A 19,862-nucleotide genomic window follows, 5' to 3' on the forward strand; every position below is an offset into this window, starting at 1 on the left:
AATTGGCAGAAATGACCGGCAGAATCCGAGACCAGGGAGAAGAGTCAGTGGAAGAAGATTGGAAGAAATTTAAAGATTATTTACAGAAATATTGCAAAATTAATGAATGTTAGAATGATGTTGGATTGAAAGTTATGTGGTTTTTAGTTATAATACTATAAGGAGTATGAAAAAATGGACTATTAATAAGTAAAAATCTAATGTTACATTATTTTAAGATTAAAGATTAGGATAAGTAAAGAGGGGAAGGATTTGCTGAACTGATAAATTAAACTGGAATACAAAAAGGAAGGTTAGAGGAGGTCCAGAAAATTAAGTAAATGAAAGAATGTAATGGAAAGATGGAACTGTTTTTTCTCTCTTTTTTATTTGTATTTTTCTTTTTCTTTTTTCATTTTGTAAAACTTTAATAAATATTTTATTAAAAAAAAAAACGGTTCTGCACAGTTGTCAGGATCATGAAGCTGGTGAGCTGGAAACACAAGCCACTTACGGTTGCAAGCTTTCCTGTTGCACAGCCGGCCTTCTTCTAAGACTCCCTCGCAGATGATGCCATCGTCCGGAAGGGGCTGGCAGGTCCGGGTGCGAGTCTGCAGGCCTCCTCCACAGTCCCGGGTGCATTCTCCCCACAGTGACCATGGATTCCAACCACCTGAGGACCAGCCAGGAGGGAAGAAAAAGAAAAGCCTCAGCTGCCATGCTCTGAACTTCAAGGCACGGCCACCCCCGCCCCCTCCATATTTGTTTGCTTCACATATGCACCAGTGTCATTCAGAAATGGACCCTCCATTTCAAGACACTATATTTTATTTTATTTTTTAAGTATAAATTTTATTAGTATTTTCCACACAACAACAACATGAAAAGTATCAAAAAATAACAACACACAAAACACAAAAACCAACATTCAAAAAAACCCCCACAAATCCATATCTTACAAGTTAATAATATAAACACTAAAAAGAAAAACAAACATTGACTTCCCCCAATCCCACAGCACCTCCTTTATCTCTCATTGTGTCTTCCTCTTTTCCTTATCATCTCTATCCTAGCATCTAGATATAAATCCCTTATCCTTTCACTTCACAAGGTTATTCCAGACTCAGCCAGATTTCTGTCCTCAAACCTTGGCTTTTAAGGTATTCATTTAGACACTCCCATTCCTTTTTCACTTCACTTTTTGGTTTTTGTCTTATTATTTCTGTCAATTTGGCTAATTCTAAATATTCTGAAAGTAAAGACACTATACATCATTGGTGGGTAATGTCTAATCCTCATCCTAGCTGAACTAGCGAAGCACTGTGGTTATTCATTGCAAATGAAACTGCCCTCTGCAGATGCTCAGAGGAGCTCTCTTCACTCTCATTTCACCCTGAACTCCAGGGCTGAGTACAGCCCATCATTGGATGAGTCCTATATTTCTGTGACTACCAAGTGATGGGAAAAATGATGATGATGATGATGATGATGAACCTCTAAATATATTCTGAATTTTGATCCGGGTGAAATCCAGTGACACAGCCTTGCTGTGGTTTCCTTATGATCCAGCAACAGCTGACGACAACAAGAAGGGAAGAGTCTGAAAGTCGCATTTGCTGCCTTCATGAATAGCTGAAATCGACAAACTCCCGGGATTCATTCAGAATCCTTGCAATCAAAGATGGGAAGTTATTATTGTGGAAAGCAACATTTGTTTTCCTAAGAGGAGGCGAAATCAGAAGACCAAATGACCGCCTCCCCAGATGCACATGCAAACACTTCTCATTCAGAGCATTTCCTCCCAGCTGCTGGCTCAGAATTCTCCCCAATTTTCTCTTCTTTTCTTTTGGCCTTAAATGGATGGGTAGGGATGGGAGGGAGGGGAGGGGGAGATATGCCAACTGCCTGGCTGCATTATTCAGCACTCTAGACGATGGGTGAAAATCCAGTGCTGCCGTCCTGCTCGAGGAATAGCTTTTAAGTCAGCATCTGCGTCCACCAATGTAAGAGGAGGCAGTTTTGTGTGATTCTCCCTTCCCATTGTGTCCCCTGCATCTGTTCCAGAGCATCAGAACCACTGGGTAGAACAGTGGGAATATCTGGGGGTGGGAGATAAAAGTGGCCAGTATCAGTGGGTCGAGTTCATTAATTTTGTTGAATTAATTAAACTAAATAGTTTTAATTGGATTTTGAATAGGTGTGCAATTAATCGTGACTCTTTCGAATTTAATTGTGTTGTTATCTTTCTTGGTGGATTGCGAAAACTGCTCTTCTGAATAATGCTCTCTCTCTACACACACACACACACAAATTAAATTTTCTGTTTTTCACTTTAGAGTATTTGTTTAGACAACCTTAAAATGTCAGTGACTTCCCTTCTTCTCTTTCCATGGTTCATTTTGCATATCATAAATCCCTGCATATTTTACATAAACTAAACCATTCAGTATTCCATTATTAGATAAAGGTAAAGAGACCCCTGACCATTAGGTCCAGTGGTGGCCAACTCTGGGGATGCGGCGCTCATCTTGCTTTATTGGCCGAGGGAGCCGGCGTACAGCTTCTGGGTCAAGCAGCCAGCATGACTAAGCCACTTCTGGCGAACCAGAGCAGCGCACAGAAACGCCATTTACCTTCTCACCGGAGCGGTGCCTATTGATCTACTTGCACTTTGACATGCTTTTGAACTGCTAGGTTGGCAGGAGCAGGGACCGAGCAACAAGAGTTCACCCCGTCGCTGGGATTCGAACCGCCGACCTTCTGATCGGCAAGCCCTAGGCTCTGTGGTTTAACCCACAGTGCCACCTGTGTCCCATATTGCATTATTACATCCAATAAAAAACCTTGTTTACGCTTTTGAATTTATCTTAATGCTGCCAGCATTTTTCAAATGTACACAGTTTCCTCCAATATATTCAATAAACCTTTCCCAATCTTCTTTTAAATGTATGTTCTTCTTGTCCTCTTATTCTATACGTTAGATCCGCAAGCTGCGCATATTCCATCAGTTTAAGTTGCCATTCTTCTCTAGTTGGGACCTCGCTCGTTTTCAGTTTTTTGAGCTTACAAAACACGGGCCACCAATGAATAATGTTTTCTATAGGGTAGGGTCAGGGGCTCTGGAGATGAGTTTATGGGACCAACTGGGTGGCTGCCCAAAAGAGTTCAGGAATCACTGGTTTAGATGATGGCACCGGGGGAGGCAGAACTGGAGAAAAATGCCTCCCCTAGGTATTGCCCATCTGTTGCTTTTGAACCACCGCTCATTATCCCCAAACAGCATGGTCAATTATCAAGGATGATGTTGAGTTGTAGTCTATCAACATCTTGATGGCACCAAATTGACTTCTCTTTCATTAGCAGATGCCTCTGCAAGATCAAAAGCTATTCTAGGATCAGAACATTGGACTTCACCCTACACAGGTCCAAACATCCATTCCTTGATTGGAAACAGTCACTCATTTATACTAGGACTGCAACTTTTAACCTATAGGCGGTGGCTAACCTTTTCCCACCCAACCCCAGTTGTGGCTGGACTACAACTCCCATCATCCTTGACTATTGACCATGCTTGTTGGGGATGATGAAAGATGGAGTTCAAAAACCTGGAGATGGCAGTCACCATCTTAAAACAGGCATTCCTTGTTCAATCTGAAACAGGAGAGTTCATAAGGAGAGGTTAAACATCTGCCTAATAAGGATGCTTATAGCAGAATCAGCAAAGTTACTTTTGAGGTAACTTCCAACTTTATGATTCTGTTCTTCTAGGAGGGATTGACCCATCTAGGACAGTGTTTGCTGCAGGCTATGCCTCTATCATCAAAAAACAAATGATATCCCCCACACTGCAAACTATAGTTTTAGAAAAGTGAAAAAGTATGTAAATTTCATTGACTGTATTGATCATCTACAATTTGTTTAATCAGGCAACAACCCTAATTTTGACTAGAGACTGAAGCGTCTTGCCTCCCAAATGTTTTGGACCACACTTCCTCAACCTGGGCCCTCTAGATGTTTTGAGACTACGATTCCCAGCATCCATGACCACTGGTCCTGCTAGCTAGGGATCATGGGAGTTGTAGGCCAAAAACTCCCAAGTTGAGGAAACCTGTTTTAGAGAGATGCCCTCCCCAACACCTACCAATTTGACACCTTTGTAGGCCAGATGACCATGTGCTGAATCACCACTACATCAGCTGCCTACAGGATTTTACCACATAGTTATACCTAGGAGAAATGGAGGAGGCATTTGTTCAGACTGCTTTTCACGATGGATGGACCTGATCCCATGTTCCCAAACTTGCTTGCAGATTGGAATCAGATTGCAACCTTTGCTGGATTTTGCAAGGCAGTTTCAGTGTGCAAAGAACGCACACACACAAAATTACATTTTACATTTAAAAAGCACACATTAAAATGTTTGGATTTTGATCTCCCGCCTTTCACTCCCTTTAAGGAGTCTCAAAGCGGCTCACAATCTCCTTTCCCTTCCTCCCCCACAACAAACACTCTGTGAGGTGAGTGGGGCTGAGAGACTTCAAAGAAGTGTGACTGGCCCAAGGTCACCCAGCAGCTGCATGTGGAGGAGCGGGGAAGCGAACCCGGTTCTCCAGATTACGAGACTACCGCTCTTAACCACTACTCCACACTGGCTCCATGTGTATTTTATGCGTATTTTATGGGGAAACACAATGTGGAAACTGAACTTTTATGTAAGAAGTGTGCACAGAATTCGTACAATTATTCAGTTTGAATGGCCAATTTCTGTGCATTCTTTCTAAAAAGTGGGATGGAGCGGGCTTCGGACTGAGTGATGGAATTAGGCCCTTCATCCCATAACTTCTTATAATACCCATATCCTTGCTTGCCCCTTGATGTGAATGGGAGAAGGGGTGGGAGGATAAAGGAAAAGGTCTGACTTCTGAACGTGCGGGGAGCCTGGAATTGAATATCTGGGGAAAGGCCATCTGCTGAGCAGGCAGAAGGTCACAGGTTCATTCACCTCTCAGGATATCCAGGTAGGACCAGGAGAAACCCATATCTCATGCCCAGGAGTGCTTCTGCCAGGCATTGTAGACAAAACTGAACTAGATGGGCCAGAACATCCACAGCTTCCTACATTCCACCAAAGCAACTTTAGGCTATATCCAAAACTGGCATTGCTACTCATGTACAGGAGAAGAGTTGACCTTCAAGAAATCTGAAGGTATATTTCTCACTCCTTGAAGGTTGTTTTTCCCCCTGCCTGAACAAAGACTTCTCTAATGGCACGCACAAGCCTTGTCTCTCCTACTTCCCGACAGGAGATGGATTGTGTTTCAAGGCCATCAACGTCTATTGACATAATGGCATCCCCTTAATGTCTCACTCAGCCCGATCGATAGCATATCCGTAACCAGACACGCCGGACTAGGTGAGGGCTAATAAACTCTTCACTCCATGCTATTAAAAGTCCTCTCTGTCCTCCTCCAGTGGGTGAGCTGGGGAGGGATGGGGAGCGGGAGGCGGCTCCATGCCCCACACAGCCATTTTGATAAGCGGATGACTTATCTGTCTAAGCCCCCCTTTTGACTGGTGCTTAAGCAAAACGCTTAATTGCTATGATGCATTAAAAGGCAATTTCATACTGCAGCATTAAGCAAAACGCATTTCTGCCATTGGAGCTGACTGCCAATCAGAGAAGGGCCTCTCTGCTTAATGATGGGTTATTTAAACAGCCCCATGTTTTACGACGCAATCCATTACGATATCATTAAAAACCATAAAGAGAGGTTTGGTTAGGTGCTCCGACTTGCTCTGAATGAATTAATAGATCTCCTAGAGTTGTGGGCTGGGTGAGCGAGACCTGGCACAGATTCCTCCCAGTTGCCTCCGCTTACTTTCCTCTTCCTACTGCCTCAGGTTTCCGCCTACCTTCTAGGGACAACCAGGTTGGTTCTTTTAAACATCCCATAAACTTGAAGACTATGACATGGGTTACTGGTAGGATGAATGTGGAAGCCCAATAGATAAGAAATTCATAGATAAGAACACCAGAAGAGCACTGCTGGATCAAATCAATGGCCCATCTAGTCCAGGGACAGTGGATCAGCCCCCTGCTGAAAACATTTGCTGACCCCTGGCATAGTTGAACTACAGAATTCAGTACAAAAGGATGCAGCACCGATGCTTATTGGTTTAGACGGGTTTAGTGTTTGGTGCGAGGTTGGCCACTGTAGGAATCGGGATGCTAAACTGGCTGGGTCTTTGGTCTGATTCAGTAGGGCTCTTGTTGTCTTATGGAGTCTCAGCATCTTGTGCTACGTAAGAACATGAGGAGAGCCTGCTGGATCAGGCCAATGACCCATCTGGTCCAGCATCCTGTTCTCACAATGGCTGACCAGATCCCTGTAGGAAACATACAAACAACAGGACTCTTCTCTCCTGTGGTTTCCAGCCTCTGAATGCAGAGATAGAACGGTCACTGACTGTCAGGCTTCATGGAATCCGATCCCCTTCCTCGCAGAAAGTTCTTACCAAGGTTTTTATTTCAATATTCACAGAGATAGATGTATGATGCCACCTCTTAGATAATGGTGTTGCTCCGAGTAAAGTCCAACCCCCTCTGTCTGTCCTATCATACGTCATCCCTGTGCCGGCTGATCTGTGTTTTCTGCCTCTGAGCTTTCTGTTCTCCTACTTTCAATGCTCGCTGGAAACTGGGGGGGGGGGGGGGAGCATGCTTTTTAAGACACCGAGTCTGTCAGATGTCTCCCTCCTCCTCCTCCATCTTCCTCTTTTTCTTCTTCCTGCTCCTCTCCCAATATTTCCCAGCTTCTCCCATCTGCAGCCTCTGGACTTTGACCTTCTGCAAACCACTGTTCTAAATCTATACTGTCTCCCTCTTCTTTGAGAGGTAGAGAAGGAGGGAGCAGCAGTCTCCACCATTCCTCCTCAGTACAGTCCCTTTACACACACACACAAATGCCTGCCACCACCTTTTTGCTTCTTCAGTGTTACCACACTGCTGGCTGCCTGGCGAGGCACTCTTGCACAACAAAAGCAAGACCAAAACACAAGCAAACCCGGCTTGCAACACTTGCAGTGTGAAACATTACAGGATTTCAGCAGGAGGTTATAGAATATGCACCAATTGCAAATAAAGGAGCATGTCTGCCCCCAAACCTTTGCAGATGCAAACAGTTTTGAAAGTTTGATCTCGTGGAGCTGCTCCAATGCCATCATGAGCAGAAATAATCATGAATGCACTATGAGAAGGACATGGGGGGGGGGTATAGCCTTGGATACTTCTACCCATCAAGCCAACTTTAGGTAAAGGTAAAGGACCCCTGGGTGGTTAAATCCAGTCAAAGGCAACTATGGGGTTGCGGCGCTCATCTCACTTTCAGGCCAAGGGAGCCAGTGTTTGTCCACAGACAGCTTTCTGGGTCATGTGGCCAGCAGGACTAAACTGCTTCTGGCACAACAGAACACCATGATGGAAACCAGAGTGCACAGAAACACCATTTACCTTCCCACCGCAGTGGTATCTATTTATCTACTTGTACTGGTGTGCTTTTGAACTGCTAGGTTGGCAGGAGCTGGGACAGAGCAAAAGGAGCACACTCCATCGCGGGGATTCGAACCAACGACCATCTGATCAGCAAGTCCAAGAGGCTCATTGGTTTAGACCACAGCACCACCAACATCCCTAAGTCAACTTCACTCAACAAGAACACAAAAGGGGCCTGCTGGATCAGGCCAGTGGCCCATCTAGTTCAGCACCCTGTTCCCAGAGGGGCCAAACTGTTGCCTGTCAGAAACCCACGAGTTGGATCAGAGCACAAGAGCGCTCTTCTTTCCTGTGGCTTCCAGAAACTGGCATTCAAAAGCATTGCTGCCTCCAACTGTGAAGATGCAGAATATGGCTCCATGAATTTAAGGCCATCTTAGTTGATGGCTGTAACTGCCTCCTGCAGGAGCTAGTTCCAAAGTTGAACTATGTGTTGCATGAAGAAGTTCTTTCTTCTGTTTTCCCTGAATCTTCCAGGATCAACCTTCCTTTCAACATGTCATGCACAGATTGTCTCTCTTCACTTATCGTCTCCCGCACCCCAGCTCAGACTTCGGAAGCATTTATTTCTCAGGTGGTCTTACACAGAGCACAGCCTACATTAGCATTACGCATGCCTGACTGGCTTTCAGATGAGCAAAATAAATATGGCTCCTTAAAAAATAAATAAATCCTTGTTTCCTTTATCCCAATGGCTGCTTGCAGAGGAACAACCGCTAATCTATTAACACAGCAGAATAGCAGTTGTAGTAATGAACCCATTGGGGGATATAGCGGATCAGAAGGCTCTGGAGGCAAGTGGTTTTTTTCAGTTTGCAAGGCTTTTTACATTATTACTCTGCTCTGTGACCTTGGTTCCATGAATTGTCTTGAGAGCAAAGCCGCAGAAGGAGATAGCGAAGTGTCAGGATGGGAAGAGGACCATGTGATCCCATTTAATTGGGTCTGTGGGATTCTGAAGGGCATTTCAAGGTTGCTGCGCAATACGTTGGTGGGCTGGCAAGAACCCTGGAAGTCACACGGAGATCACTTGTAAGCGTCAGATTTGGCTTAGAGTCAGAAATCTCACCTCCCAACCCTTCTCATTCCATGCCCATCCCTTACGCTAGAGGCAATGAAGGCTGGAGGTGTCTGCGGAAGTAGCAGACAACATTCAGAGAGAGACTCTCAAAGCATCCTTTGTAGCAATCAGGCAACAGAGCAGCAAACTCATGCAATTATTTCCATTACACACTGTAGAGCCTCCACCTGCCTAAAGTGCTACCTCCTGGTGATGGGAACCCTGTAGCAGCTGGTATTTCAGGGCCTATGTAAAGGTTAGAGCCAGAAGAAAAGATTTCTCTGAATTAGCATGGGATCATAGAGTTGGGGGCACCTCAAAGGCCATCTAGCCAAACCCCTGGCTGATGATACAGGAAACACCTCTGGTAGGTGGCTATACAACCTCTGCTTGTACACCTCTAATGAAGGATAGTCTACCATCTTTCAAAGCAGGCTGTTATTCCTATGAAAAAACTCTAATAAATGAGAGTCTTCTGTTTCCTGTGGCAGTCTGTTCCGCTGGTGAACAGCTTGCACCATCAGCAAGTTCTTCTTGGTGCTTGGTCTAAATTAACAGCATGCCAAAATCTGGCCTGCATTTTCATGAGTCCGTTCTCACTCTGAAAATGCAAGCCGTTTTCCTGCTACTTTTGCCCCAATGGCTTTGTCGTTCCTCCCCTTCCTTGCATGCTTAAAGAAAGCTCAAATCAGCATGTGGAAAATGTTATGAAACACACCCAAATATATATTACATTATTTGCATAAGAGTCAAGTTGCACACAGTACTCTATTTCTGCATGATATAAATATTACTACAACAAATAACAAAGTCCACGACTCTTGCACACACACTTTAAGAGCTAATGGTATTGCTATGCATCGGACTTACTGTCAAGTAAATAAGTGTTTATTTAGGCTACTGCGGGCTCTCACTGACCTCTGCTGGACAGAATCAGATCTGCTAAATTCTGTTAACTGTCGCTAGAACAAAAGCCTGTGCCACACAGTGTGTAAGCGGGAAGTCAGCAACTCCTATTGATGTTCTATATGGTGCCCGCAGGTTAAAGGGCACAGTCCATCTTAGAGAAGCAACACAAGCTCTTTGGCTCCTGTGTTGAACAAGAACGTGCACTGAACACAAGGACTAAACAATCTCAGGAGTCTCAAACAACCTCTCCTAATTGCATCAAAGGGAAAAGGCTTATCTTACAAGTCAGTTCGAAGCAGACCATTGGTCCATTTTTCCCAATGATGTCCACTCTGGCTGGCAGAAGCTCACAATAGTCAGAGAAGGATTCCTACTCAAAAAAAATGTGGATATGCATTGACCTCAAAGTCAAAATTGGAACTGAGCACACATTTGTCCCTATTTAAATCAAATTGGGGAAAATATTACAGTCAAATGGAATTGCAGACAGGGCTGGAAATATAAGCAAAGGAATGATGATAATAATAATAATAATAATAATAATAATAATAATAATAATAATAATAATTTATACCCCACCCATCTGGCTGGGCTTCCCCAGCTACTCTGGGCGGCTTCCAAAAAAATATTAAAATACTGTAATACATCAAACATGAAAAGCTTCCCTAAACAGGGCTGCCTTCAGATGTTTTCTAAAAGTCTGGTAGTTGTTGTTCTCTTTGGCGTTCCATTCACATCAAGGGGCAAGCAAGGGCGTTCCACAGGGCGGGTGCCACTACCGAGAAGGCCCTTTGCCTGGTTCCCTGTAACTTGGCTTATCGCAGGGAGGGAACCGCCAGAAGGCCCTCGGAGCTGGACCTCAGTGTCCAGGTAGAACGATGGGGGTGGAGACGCTCCTTCAGATATACTGGACGGAGGCCGTTTAGGGCTTTAAAGGTCAGCACCAGCACTTTGAATTATGCTCAGAAATGTACTGGTATGATAGAGGAATGCAGTGTGGGATATATGTTGAAGAAATAAGTGTTACCTTTAAGGCAGTAGATAAAAGGGTTTGATCAGAAACATAATGGAAGTAAGTAAGGATGGGAACTCAAAATGCTAAGGGCGTATTTGTTAAATTATATGCAAGTGAAGAAAAAAAATGATGAAAAAAACTTATTTAAATCAAATTGTCCGTGGGTTAATTTGCATGCGTGGAACACAAGAACTTCAAGAGCCAAACGCAAAGATAACAAGATTGGAGATACATGGAAATGTTTTTGCTATTGGGATGCATAAATTCAACAAGGATGTCACAGAAGTCAGAGTCTGATCATTCCTGGAACATAGGAGTAGCAAAGCTAGATCCGGCAAAAGGGTTGTTTGGATCAGAGTTTTGTTCCCCACTCTTGGCCAGCCAGATCCCTCTGGGGAAATCACAAAGTGAACATGAAGGCAACAGCCCAGCCCTGATGTTGTTGGTCCCCCCCCCATTTGCATCAGAATTCAGGGATATACTGCTTCTGAACAGGGACGTTCTACTGTGCTGCCATTTTTAGCTTTGGGGTACCTGTGCCATTAGGGACACAGGTGGCACTGTGGGTTAAAGCACAGAGCCTAGGACTTGCCGACCAGAAGGTCGGCGATTCGAATCCCTGCAACTGGGTGAGCTCCCGTTGCTTGGTCCCTGCTTCTGCCAACCTAGCAGTTCAAAAGCACGTCAAAGTGCAAGTAGATAAATAGGTACCACTCTGGCGGGAAAGTAAATGGCGTTTCCATGCTCTACTCTGGTTCGCCAGAAGCAGCTTAGTCATGCTGACCACATGACCCGGAAGCTGTCTGCGGACAAACGCCGGCTCCCTCGGCCTATAGAGCGAGATGAGCGCCGCAACCCCAGAGTCGGTCACGACTGGACCTAATGGTCAGGGGTCCCTTTACTTTACCTGTGCCATTGGTATTGGTCCACCCACAACCTCCATTGTTTAAAACAGATGAAAGTAGAAAGGGTTAAAGTGCGAAGGGCATGTTAAGTAAGGCTGGATAAAACTGTCAGGTTTAGTTTCTGACTTTTTCAATTGTAAGTTCGGTTATTCACATTCCTTCATCATGCCAATTTCCTACCACCACCAAAGGTATTCATGAAAATTCATTAGCATTTAATGCAGATTTTGCATTTCTGCATACACATTTGTCTAATATACACATTTTTATTTTCACTAATACATTTTTATGCACACTTTACTGAAGTATTGGGATGTGGGTGGCGCTGTGGGTTAAACCACAGAGCCTAGGACTTGCCGATCAGAAGTTCGGCAGTTCGAATCCCCGCGACGGGGTGAGGTCCCGTTGCTCGGTCCCTGCTCCTGCCAACCTAGCAGTTCGAAAGCACATCAAAGTGCAAGTAGATAAATAGGTAACACTCTGGCGGGAAGGTAAACAGCATTTCCGTGTGCTGCTCTGGTTCGCCAGAAGCGGCTTAGTCATGCTGGCCACATTGACCCGGAAGCTGTACGCCGGCTCCCTCGGCCAGTAAAGCGAGATGAGCACCGCAACCCCAGAGTCGATCACGACTGGACCTAATGGTCAGGGGTCCCTTTACCTTTACCTTACTGAAGTATATTCATTCTTGCACACTTTACTCGGCTGGAGAACTGCACTGTGAAATTCGGAGAAGTGCAAATTTCAAAGGATGGTTTGCATATAGTTTCAGAAAGTGCAAATCAGTCAGATTTGCCTTTCACTGTGAACTGAATCAAGGTTCTCTCCCTGACTTCATAGCAAGTACCAGTTCCCCTCTCCATGCCTTCAAGTCTCAAGCAGCTGGGAGAGGCAGTGTATTTTAGTTGCTCCTACACAAACACACATGAACACACAACTAGTGGGAAGGTTGTGCAAAAGTGGTGCAAAGTACAGATTTCCTAAGTGAAGAAGAACTGGCGGGGGGCGCAGTGGGAAACCAGGCAAACAGCCAAACCAAAAGACGCATAACAGTGTGTGATCTAATTAGATCACTGCCACAGAATATGCATAATTCAGAATCACATGAGGATTAGAAAAGTACAGACCTAAAAGCCAAATTTGGTGTGGGGTTGTTGTTGTTTTTGGGATGAGAAATGACGAGCACATTGTGACCACACCAGATTCCAATTTTAGTCCATTGTGTTTACAGTTACAAATGTATTTCTCATGCTCAGATGGGTACATCGTTGCAGAAATGCAACAGCAACTGATGTCTTTTTTTCTTTCTTTAGGAACTAACAAGCACAAGGAGTTCCCGGAAGCACAATGCAAACAGCGATTTGGTTTGTCAGTGCCACTCTAAAAGTAGAAGCTGCTGTGTGGGGTCACCATAAGGGATTATAATGACCCTTGGGCATCTGATAATTAAAATGCAGTGATGCAATGTCACTAGATACCTGCATCGCTCCTCTGCCACCATCAGCCCTTTGAGGCCATCCTCATATTGTCCCACAGACCTGGTAGAAGCCTGAATTCTCTGGAAGTTATAGTATAGAACATAACACATAAGGAGAGCCTGGTGGAATGCTCTGTCCCATGAGACCAGGGCCCTTCAGGATTTAATCTCCTTCCGTTAGGCCTGTAAGACAGAGCTATTCCACCTGGCCTTTAATTTGAATTCAGCCTGATCTTTTATTTCCCTTCTCTTCCCTCCCCCTCCCCTTTTATGAAGATTACCCGCTCTGAGACCCTACAGCTAATTCTCCCCTGGCCTCCTCGCTGGCCCAAGCAGGACCAATTCAGCCAGCTAGCCCTGGGGATTATCTAATGCTTATTAGATGGATTTCCCCTAAATTGATTTCTGAACTTTGAATTTTATTGGTATTCATGTTTTTATACTATATTTTATGCTGTTTTTACAATTAAGTGTTATAAATTATAAAAGTGACTCGCGATGGGACAACGATGAGGAATGAGGCCAGGGAGAGGCTGGCACTGCAGCAAAAGGCTGCTGAACACGCCCCCTCCACGGCACCTGGTTGGGTGGCCATCGGGGGGGCGTGAGCGCCAGCCAGGTGAGCTGGAGGCAGGGGCAACGCCCCCTGCTGGGCGGTGCTTGGGCTCCCGCCCACAACCACTCCCCTCTCTTTCAGGGAGGAGAGTCTTTGCTCCATCTTCTGTTCGACATTGCGCCCATGTGAAAGAGCTTCTGTGTGAGACTGGCAGTGAGGTGGTAATGATGGGTGGCACCATGAAACTCGCTAAGTGGCCTTGGGACAGTCACAGCCTCTCCACTTAACACACCTTGCAGGCTTGTTGTGAGGATGAAATGAGAAGAGAACCACATATGCCACCTTGAGGTCCATTACTACTACTACTACTACTACTACTACTACTACTACTACTATACCTGCCTATAGGACTGCAAGAAGATCAAACCTCTCCATTCTGAAGGAAATCAGCCCTGAGTGCTCACTGGAAGGACAGATCCTGAAGCTGAGGCTCCAAGACTTTGGCCACCTCATGAGAAGAGAAGACTCCCTGGGAAAGACCCTTTTCCATTCAACAAGGTGCCCCATGATATTCTTGTAAAGAAGCTGGTAAAATGCGGTCTTGACTATGCTACCACTCAGTGGATTTGTAACTGGCTGACTGACCGAACCCAAAGGGTGCTCATCAATGGTTCCTCTTCATCCTGGAGAAGAGTGACTAGTGGGGTGCCACAGGGTTCTGTCTTGGGCCCGGTCTTATTCAACAAAGTACTGAGGCTCCAGTACTTTGGCCACCTCATGAGAAGAGAAGACTCCCTGGAAAAGACCCTGATGTTGGGAAAGATTGAGTGCACAAGGAGAAGGGGACGACAGAGGATGAGATGGTGGGACAGTGTTTTCGAAGCTGCCAGCATGAGTTTGACCAAACTGCGGGAGGCAGTGGAAGACAGGAGTGCCTGGCGTGCTCTGGTCCAGAGGGTCACGAAGAGTCGGACACGACTAAACGACTAAACAACAACAACAACAATACCCAGGAGTCTCAGGGTGGTTCACAGAATAAAATCAAGATATAAAACCACAAAATACATAATAAAAATAAAAAATGACAACCCAATAACCCCCTCCCAACACATTTTAAAAGGGCATAGGATGTGAATGAAATCAGCCAAAGGCCTAGTTAAAAAGGAATGTTTTTGCCTGGCGCCTAAAGGTGTATAATGAAGGCGCCTGGCAAACTTCCCTGGAGAGAGCATTCCACAGATGGGGAGCCACTGCAGAGAAGGCCCTGCTCTCTTGTTGCCACCAGACCTCTCGAGTAGTAGGCACACGAAGGAGGGCTTCAGAAGATGATCTCAGGGTTCAGGTAGGTTATTATGGAAAGAGGCTGTCCTTGAGGTATTGCAGTCCTGAGCCGTTTAAGGCTTTATAGGTAAAAACCAGCACTTTGAATTGGGCCTGGAAACTAACTGGCAGCCAGTGCAATAGGACCAGGATCAGTGTAATATGCTCAAACTGTCTTGCCTGTCCGGTGAGCAACCTGGCCTCTGAATTCTGCGCCAGCTGAAGTTTCCAAACCGTCTTCAGAGGCAGCCCTACGTATGACGCATTGCAATAATTCCTTGTAGGAAATGTTGTGTGTGTATCAATTCAACAATAATGCCATATCTATAATATAAGTGAAGCAAATGTGATCAAGAGGCGATCTGATTAATCGTCTAGAGATTCTGCCTTCAGTTGTGTGCTAAATTCCGGAAAACTTTCCCCTCTTTCTGAGAATGCCGTGCAAGAGGCATCTGAGCATTGCTGCAGTCATAGTTATTGAATAAAATCCTTACTGACATTTCTGCACGTGAGGCCGAACCTGCTCCATGCAGGAGAGGCTGGAACAAAGCACTTTGCCTGTGAGGGGGATTGCAGAGTTTGAAAGGCACATGAAAGTGCTCTCTCCGCTTTCACGTCAGAAGACCAAGTGGGCTGTCAGCCATTATCCCTCCTCTCGCTGCTTCCCGCCTCCCAGACCTGTCAGCTACATATCATGCCAGGCTTGGTTACTAATCATGACGACTTTGCAGAGCAGAAAGGGAGCTGGGATGCCTGTGTGTTTTAAGTGGTAGATCTGAAATGGAGAATCAAAGGGGAGATCACATTCAATAAAGTGCACAAACTCAGAATGTCTCTACTGAGAAAACCCTCTCACCAAATTGAGCCACAAACTAAAATTCCACAGTTTGGACTATTAAACATTTGTCACAAGGACAGCCCTGTTGGATCAGGCCAAAGATGTGTCAAGCAGCTGATTTCGTCCCATTTTTTCATCTCAATGGGGCTTATTCATAGGCTGCGTGCCATGACATCCCATTACGACTCCTTTTAATGTAAAATAGGGGCTTGCCAATCAGAGCTCCCATTGCTCGGTCCCTGCTCCTGCCAACCTAGCAGTTCGAAAGCATGTCAAAGTGCAAGTAGATAAATAGGTACAGCTCTGGCGGGAAGGTAAACGGCATTTCCGTGTGCTGCTCTGGTTTGCCAGAAGTGGCTTAGTCATGCTGGCCACATGACCTGGAAGCTGTATGCTGGCTCCCTCGGCCAATAAAGCGAGATGAGCGCCGCAACCCCAGAGTCGGCCATGACTGGACCTAATGGTCAGGGGTCCCTTTACCTTTACCAGTGCATGTGTAGCAGCAGACACAGGGCTCAGAAGCCATTGATCAGGAGTTCCAGAGTTAGTCTGCAAATAGCTTGACCCTATGGAAATGAGTTTCATGGGTTACACATCAAATGCATGGAAAAAGTTCCTCTCTCCAGTCTTGCTCCTTCTCTGTTTCACAAGACAACAGGGAAGTCTTACACTGTGAAAGACCGTAAACATTTCCCTATTTGTATCTATCCATTCCCTCCAGGATCTTATACATCTCCACCAATACATCTCCCTTTCCTTGGGCTTCCTTTTCTTCCAAGTTTAAAACCCCTGGCAATTTTCCTCGCAGAAGGAAACGGAGGCAAGCAAAGGGTTAAGTTCTTTTGGGGCTGCTGTTCTTTAACTAGCTGTAAGATTATGTCCTGCTCTCCCTCCCGAGGCCTGTCACAATCTGAATGACAGCACCGCCAGGAAACTGATAGATGGCATTTGCTCCTAGCAGTGAGCGGGAGGTAGTTCGAATGAATGAGAAAGCAGGCTGCAGAACCGTGATATCAGCCGAGGAGAGAGAGCAAAATGCTCTCTGTCTAACAGAGAGAGGTTATAGGGGTCCAGCCAATTCTTTGCGATGGGTTCTGCAGTTTGTTAAACAAGCAACCAGTGGACTGTTTTGCAATGGGTGTACAAGCACCCTTTGATCCTGAGACAAGATCAGAAATCCAAATCTTCAGGAGGAACAGAAAAGGACGGAGGTTTGAGGATAAGGGTCTAAGCAAGGCATGAAGAACCTTTCATCTTCCAGATGTCCTGAACTACAACTCCTACCAACCCCAACAGCCAGGACCCAATGGCCAGGGCTGATGGGAGTTATAGTTTGGCAGCACCTACGGGGCCAAATATTCCTCACACATGGTCTCCCCTTTTCACTGGTCTCCTAAATGGTGAGGCGATGACTCATTATGATTCTGGCATCTTATGTCCATAAATGACGATGTTACATACATACAGAATTTTACTTGTATGCCACCTTTCTATGGTTCAAACCATACCTGAAGGAGCGTCTCCACCCCCATCGTTCTGCCCGGACACTGAGGTCCAGCGCTGAGGGCCTTCTAGCGGTTCCCTCATTGCAAAAAGCAAAGCTATAGGGAACCAGGCAGAGGGCCCTCTCGGTAGTGGCACCCGCCCTGTGGAACACCCTCCCATCAGATGTCAAAGAGATAAACAACTACCTGACATTTAGAAGACATCTGAAGACAGCCCTGTTCAGGGAAGTTTTTAATGTGTGACATTTTAATGTATTTTTTATTTTTGTTGGAAGCTGCCCAGAGTGGCTGGGGAAACCCAACCAGATGGGCGGGGTACAAATAAATCATTATTATTATTATTATTCAAGGTAGCCTACAATATTTTTTAAAAAAACCCCTATGATATAACAAAAGTAGTCATGAAGAATAAATTCAGCATTAAAAAACAACCAAGCTGAACAATTTCCACGTAAGTCACAAGTTCTAAAATAAAGATACAAAAAACCCAAAACAACAACAGCTATAAAATCCTGAACAACACCCCACTCCAAGTTTCTGTTCAGCAGTTGGGTAGGTTGACACAGACAAGTAGAATGTTGATGTATGTTTTAATCTGCTGATTTTATTTTTTGAATGTTACAAACAGTTGTTTTAACTGTTTTTATTGATAATTTGTTTTATTCCTGTTTCATTCCTGCAAACTACTTTGAGGTTTGTTTGTTGTTTACAATCATACCTAATCCACAGTTCCCAAAATGATGAATGAAATGAAACGCAGCTCGCCTTTGAAATCTGTATTTCTCTTTCTGAATTTCGCAAGGCTATTCTCCAGCCAGCCAGTGTGTGCAAAAATGCACATATTAGTGAAAATGGTATGTAAAAATGCATTATATTTTGGAAAATATAGGTGCAAAAGTATGTCTGTTAGGCAAAACTGCATGTGTATATTAGGATAAAGTTACTCTATGATGCTGGTGAATTTTCATGAGGGCTGAGGAGGAAATGTGGAGAAGCGAAGTGAAAATTGGAAATTATAAACTGCGGAAAACTGAAAAATGACAGAGTTGCCCATCCCTAGTTTGCGCTGTACCACTTCTGAGTGTAAGGGACATGGGTGGTGCTGTGGGTTAAACCACCGAGCCTAGCGCTTGCCGATCAGAAGGTCGGTGGTTCAAATCCCCGTGATGGGGTGAGCTCCCGTTGCTCGGTCCCTGCTCCTGCCAACCTAGCAGTTCGAAAGCACGTCAAAGTGCAAATAGATACGTTACCACTCCGGCGGGAAGGTAAACGGTGTTTCCGTGTGCTGCTCTGGTTCGCCAGAAGCAGCTTAGTCATGCTGGCGACATGACCCGGAAGCTGTATGCCAGCTTCCTCAGCTAATAACGCAAGATGAGCGCCGCAACCCCAGAGTTGGCCATGACTGGACCTAATAGTCAGGGGTCCCTTTACCTTTACCTTTACCTTTACTTCTCCTACAATAGCACATTCCAGACACTTGTTGAGCACCTTGTCTAGGTCTTAATACTTTTCCATTCAACATCTGCAAAGGCTCTGTTTCTGCATCGGTGGAACAAACATGATACTGACAAAGCATGTTAAAGCAGAGTCTGTTGTTGTCCCTGCTGTGGGTGCCCCAGTCTCTCTTCACCCTTCCCAACACCAGCTCCATGATGAGAGCTCTAAACCCCCAAAGCACTGCAGATAGTGGAGGCAAGGGTGATTTAACATCTTAATTGCATCAATTTCCGAAATGGACTCAGCCTTTGCCAACAAGGTTGCTGCGTTTGATTTGCTATGGCAGGAGACGGAGTTGATCTGGGCAGTTCGGCAAAGCCAGGAGGGGTCCATTTGTGCCAAGTTATTCATCTTCTGTCAGCAACTCCCGGCTGTGCTTGGATCAATAGCAGCTCTTATTTCTCCATCCTCCTAATTAACGGGCTCCCAGGGGCACCTGAAGATGAACTCTTGTGTGTTCCAGACCATGCACACAACTTTATGTTTTCATGGCTTGCTGAGGAAAGTGTCACCTGCTCCCATATTGTGCCAGCATCATATCACATAACAGCAGCTTGCATTGACTACTATATCTGGAAGTCATCCTGCCTCAGTCCAAGATGCCAGAATCAGCCCAGAGTCCATAGCTTACAGAATCACAGAATTATAGAGTTGGATCATCTAATCCAGGGGTCATCTGATCCAAACCCCTTCAATGCAGGAATCTCAACTAAAGCATCCCTGACAGATGGTCATCCAGCGTCTGCTTAAAACCTCCAAGGAAGGAGAGTCCACAACTTTCTGAGGGAGTCTGTTGCACTGCCAAAGAAGCTCTTGTCCTCAGAAAGTTCTTCCTGGTGTTTAGTCGGAACCAAGGCGCGGCTTTTGATTGGTTTCTGATTGTGCAGGAGCATCAGAAACAATAGCAGAAACCGTGCCGGACATTCGGCTTCCCGAAAAAGTTTGAAAACTGGAACACTCACTTCCAGTTTTTGATTGTTTGGGAGCCAGAACGTTTGGCTCCCAAGGCGTTTGGGAGCCGAGGTACGAAGAGTTTGGATTTGATATCCCGCTTTATCACTGCCCAAAGTAGTCTCAAAGTGGCTAACATTCTCCTTTCCCTTCCTCCCCCACAACAAACACTCTGTGAGGTGAGTGGGGCTGAGAGACTTCAGAGAAGTGTGACTAGCCCAAGGTCACCCAGCAGCTGCATGTGGAGGAGCGGGGATGCGAACCTGGTTCACCAGATTATGAGTCTACTGCTCTTAACCAC

At 45.3% G+C, this 19,862-nt stretch overlaps 1 protein-coding gene across 3 annotated transcripts in view; it reads right to left on the minus strand.

The window, feature by feature from the left end:
- The window catches only part of ADGRB1 (adhesion G protein-coupled receptor B1), a 394,399-nt gene that overhangs the window by 228,366 nt on the left and 146,171 nt on the right, over positions 1 to 19,862 (minus strand). For all 3 annotated transcript variants that reach the window (XM_053395177.1, XM_053395176.1, XM_053395178.1), the window contains exon 3: positions 494 to 652. In XM_053395177.1, the coding sequence (XP_053251152.1) occupies positions 494 to 652 (159 nt within the window). The remainder of the gene's footprint in view (positions 1 to 493; positions 653 to 19,862) is intronic.

This window comes from Podarcis raffonei, chromosome 7 (assembly GCF_027172205.1).
Source record: "Podarcis raffonei isolate rPodRaf1 chromosome 7, rPodRaf1.pri, whole genome shotgun sequence".
In the NCBI taxonomy this organism is placed as follows: Eukaryota; Metazoa; Chordata; class Lepidosauria; order Squamata; family Lacertidae; genus Podarcis; species Podarcis raffonei.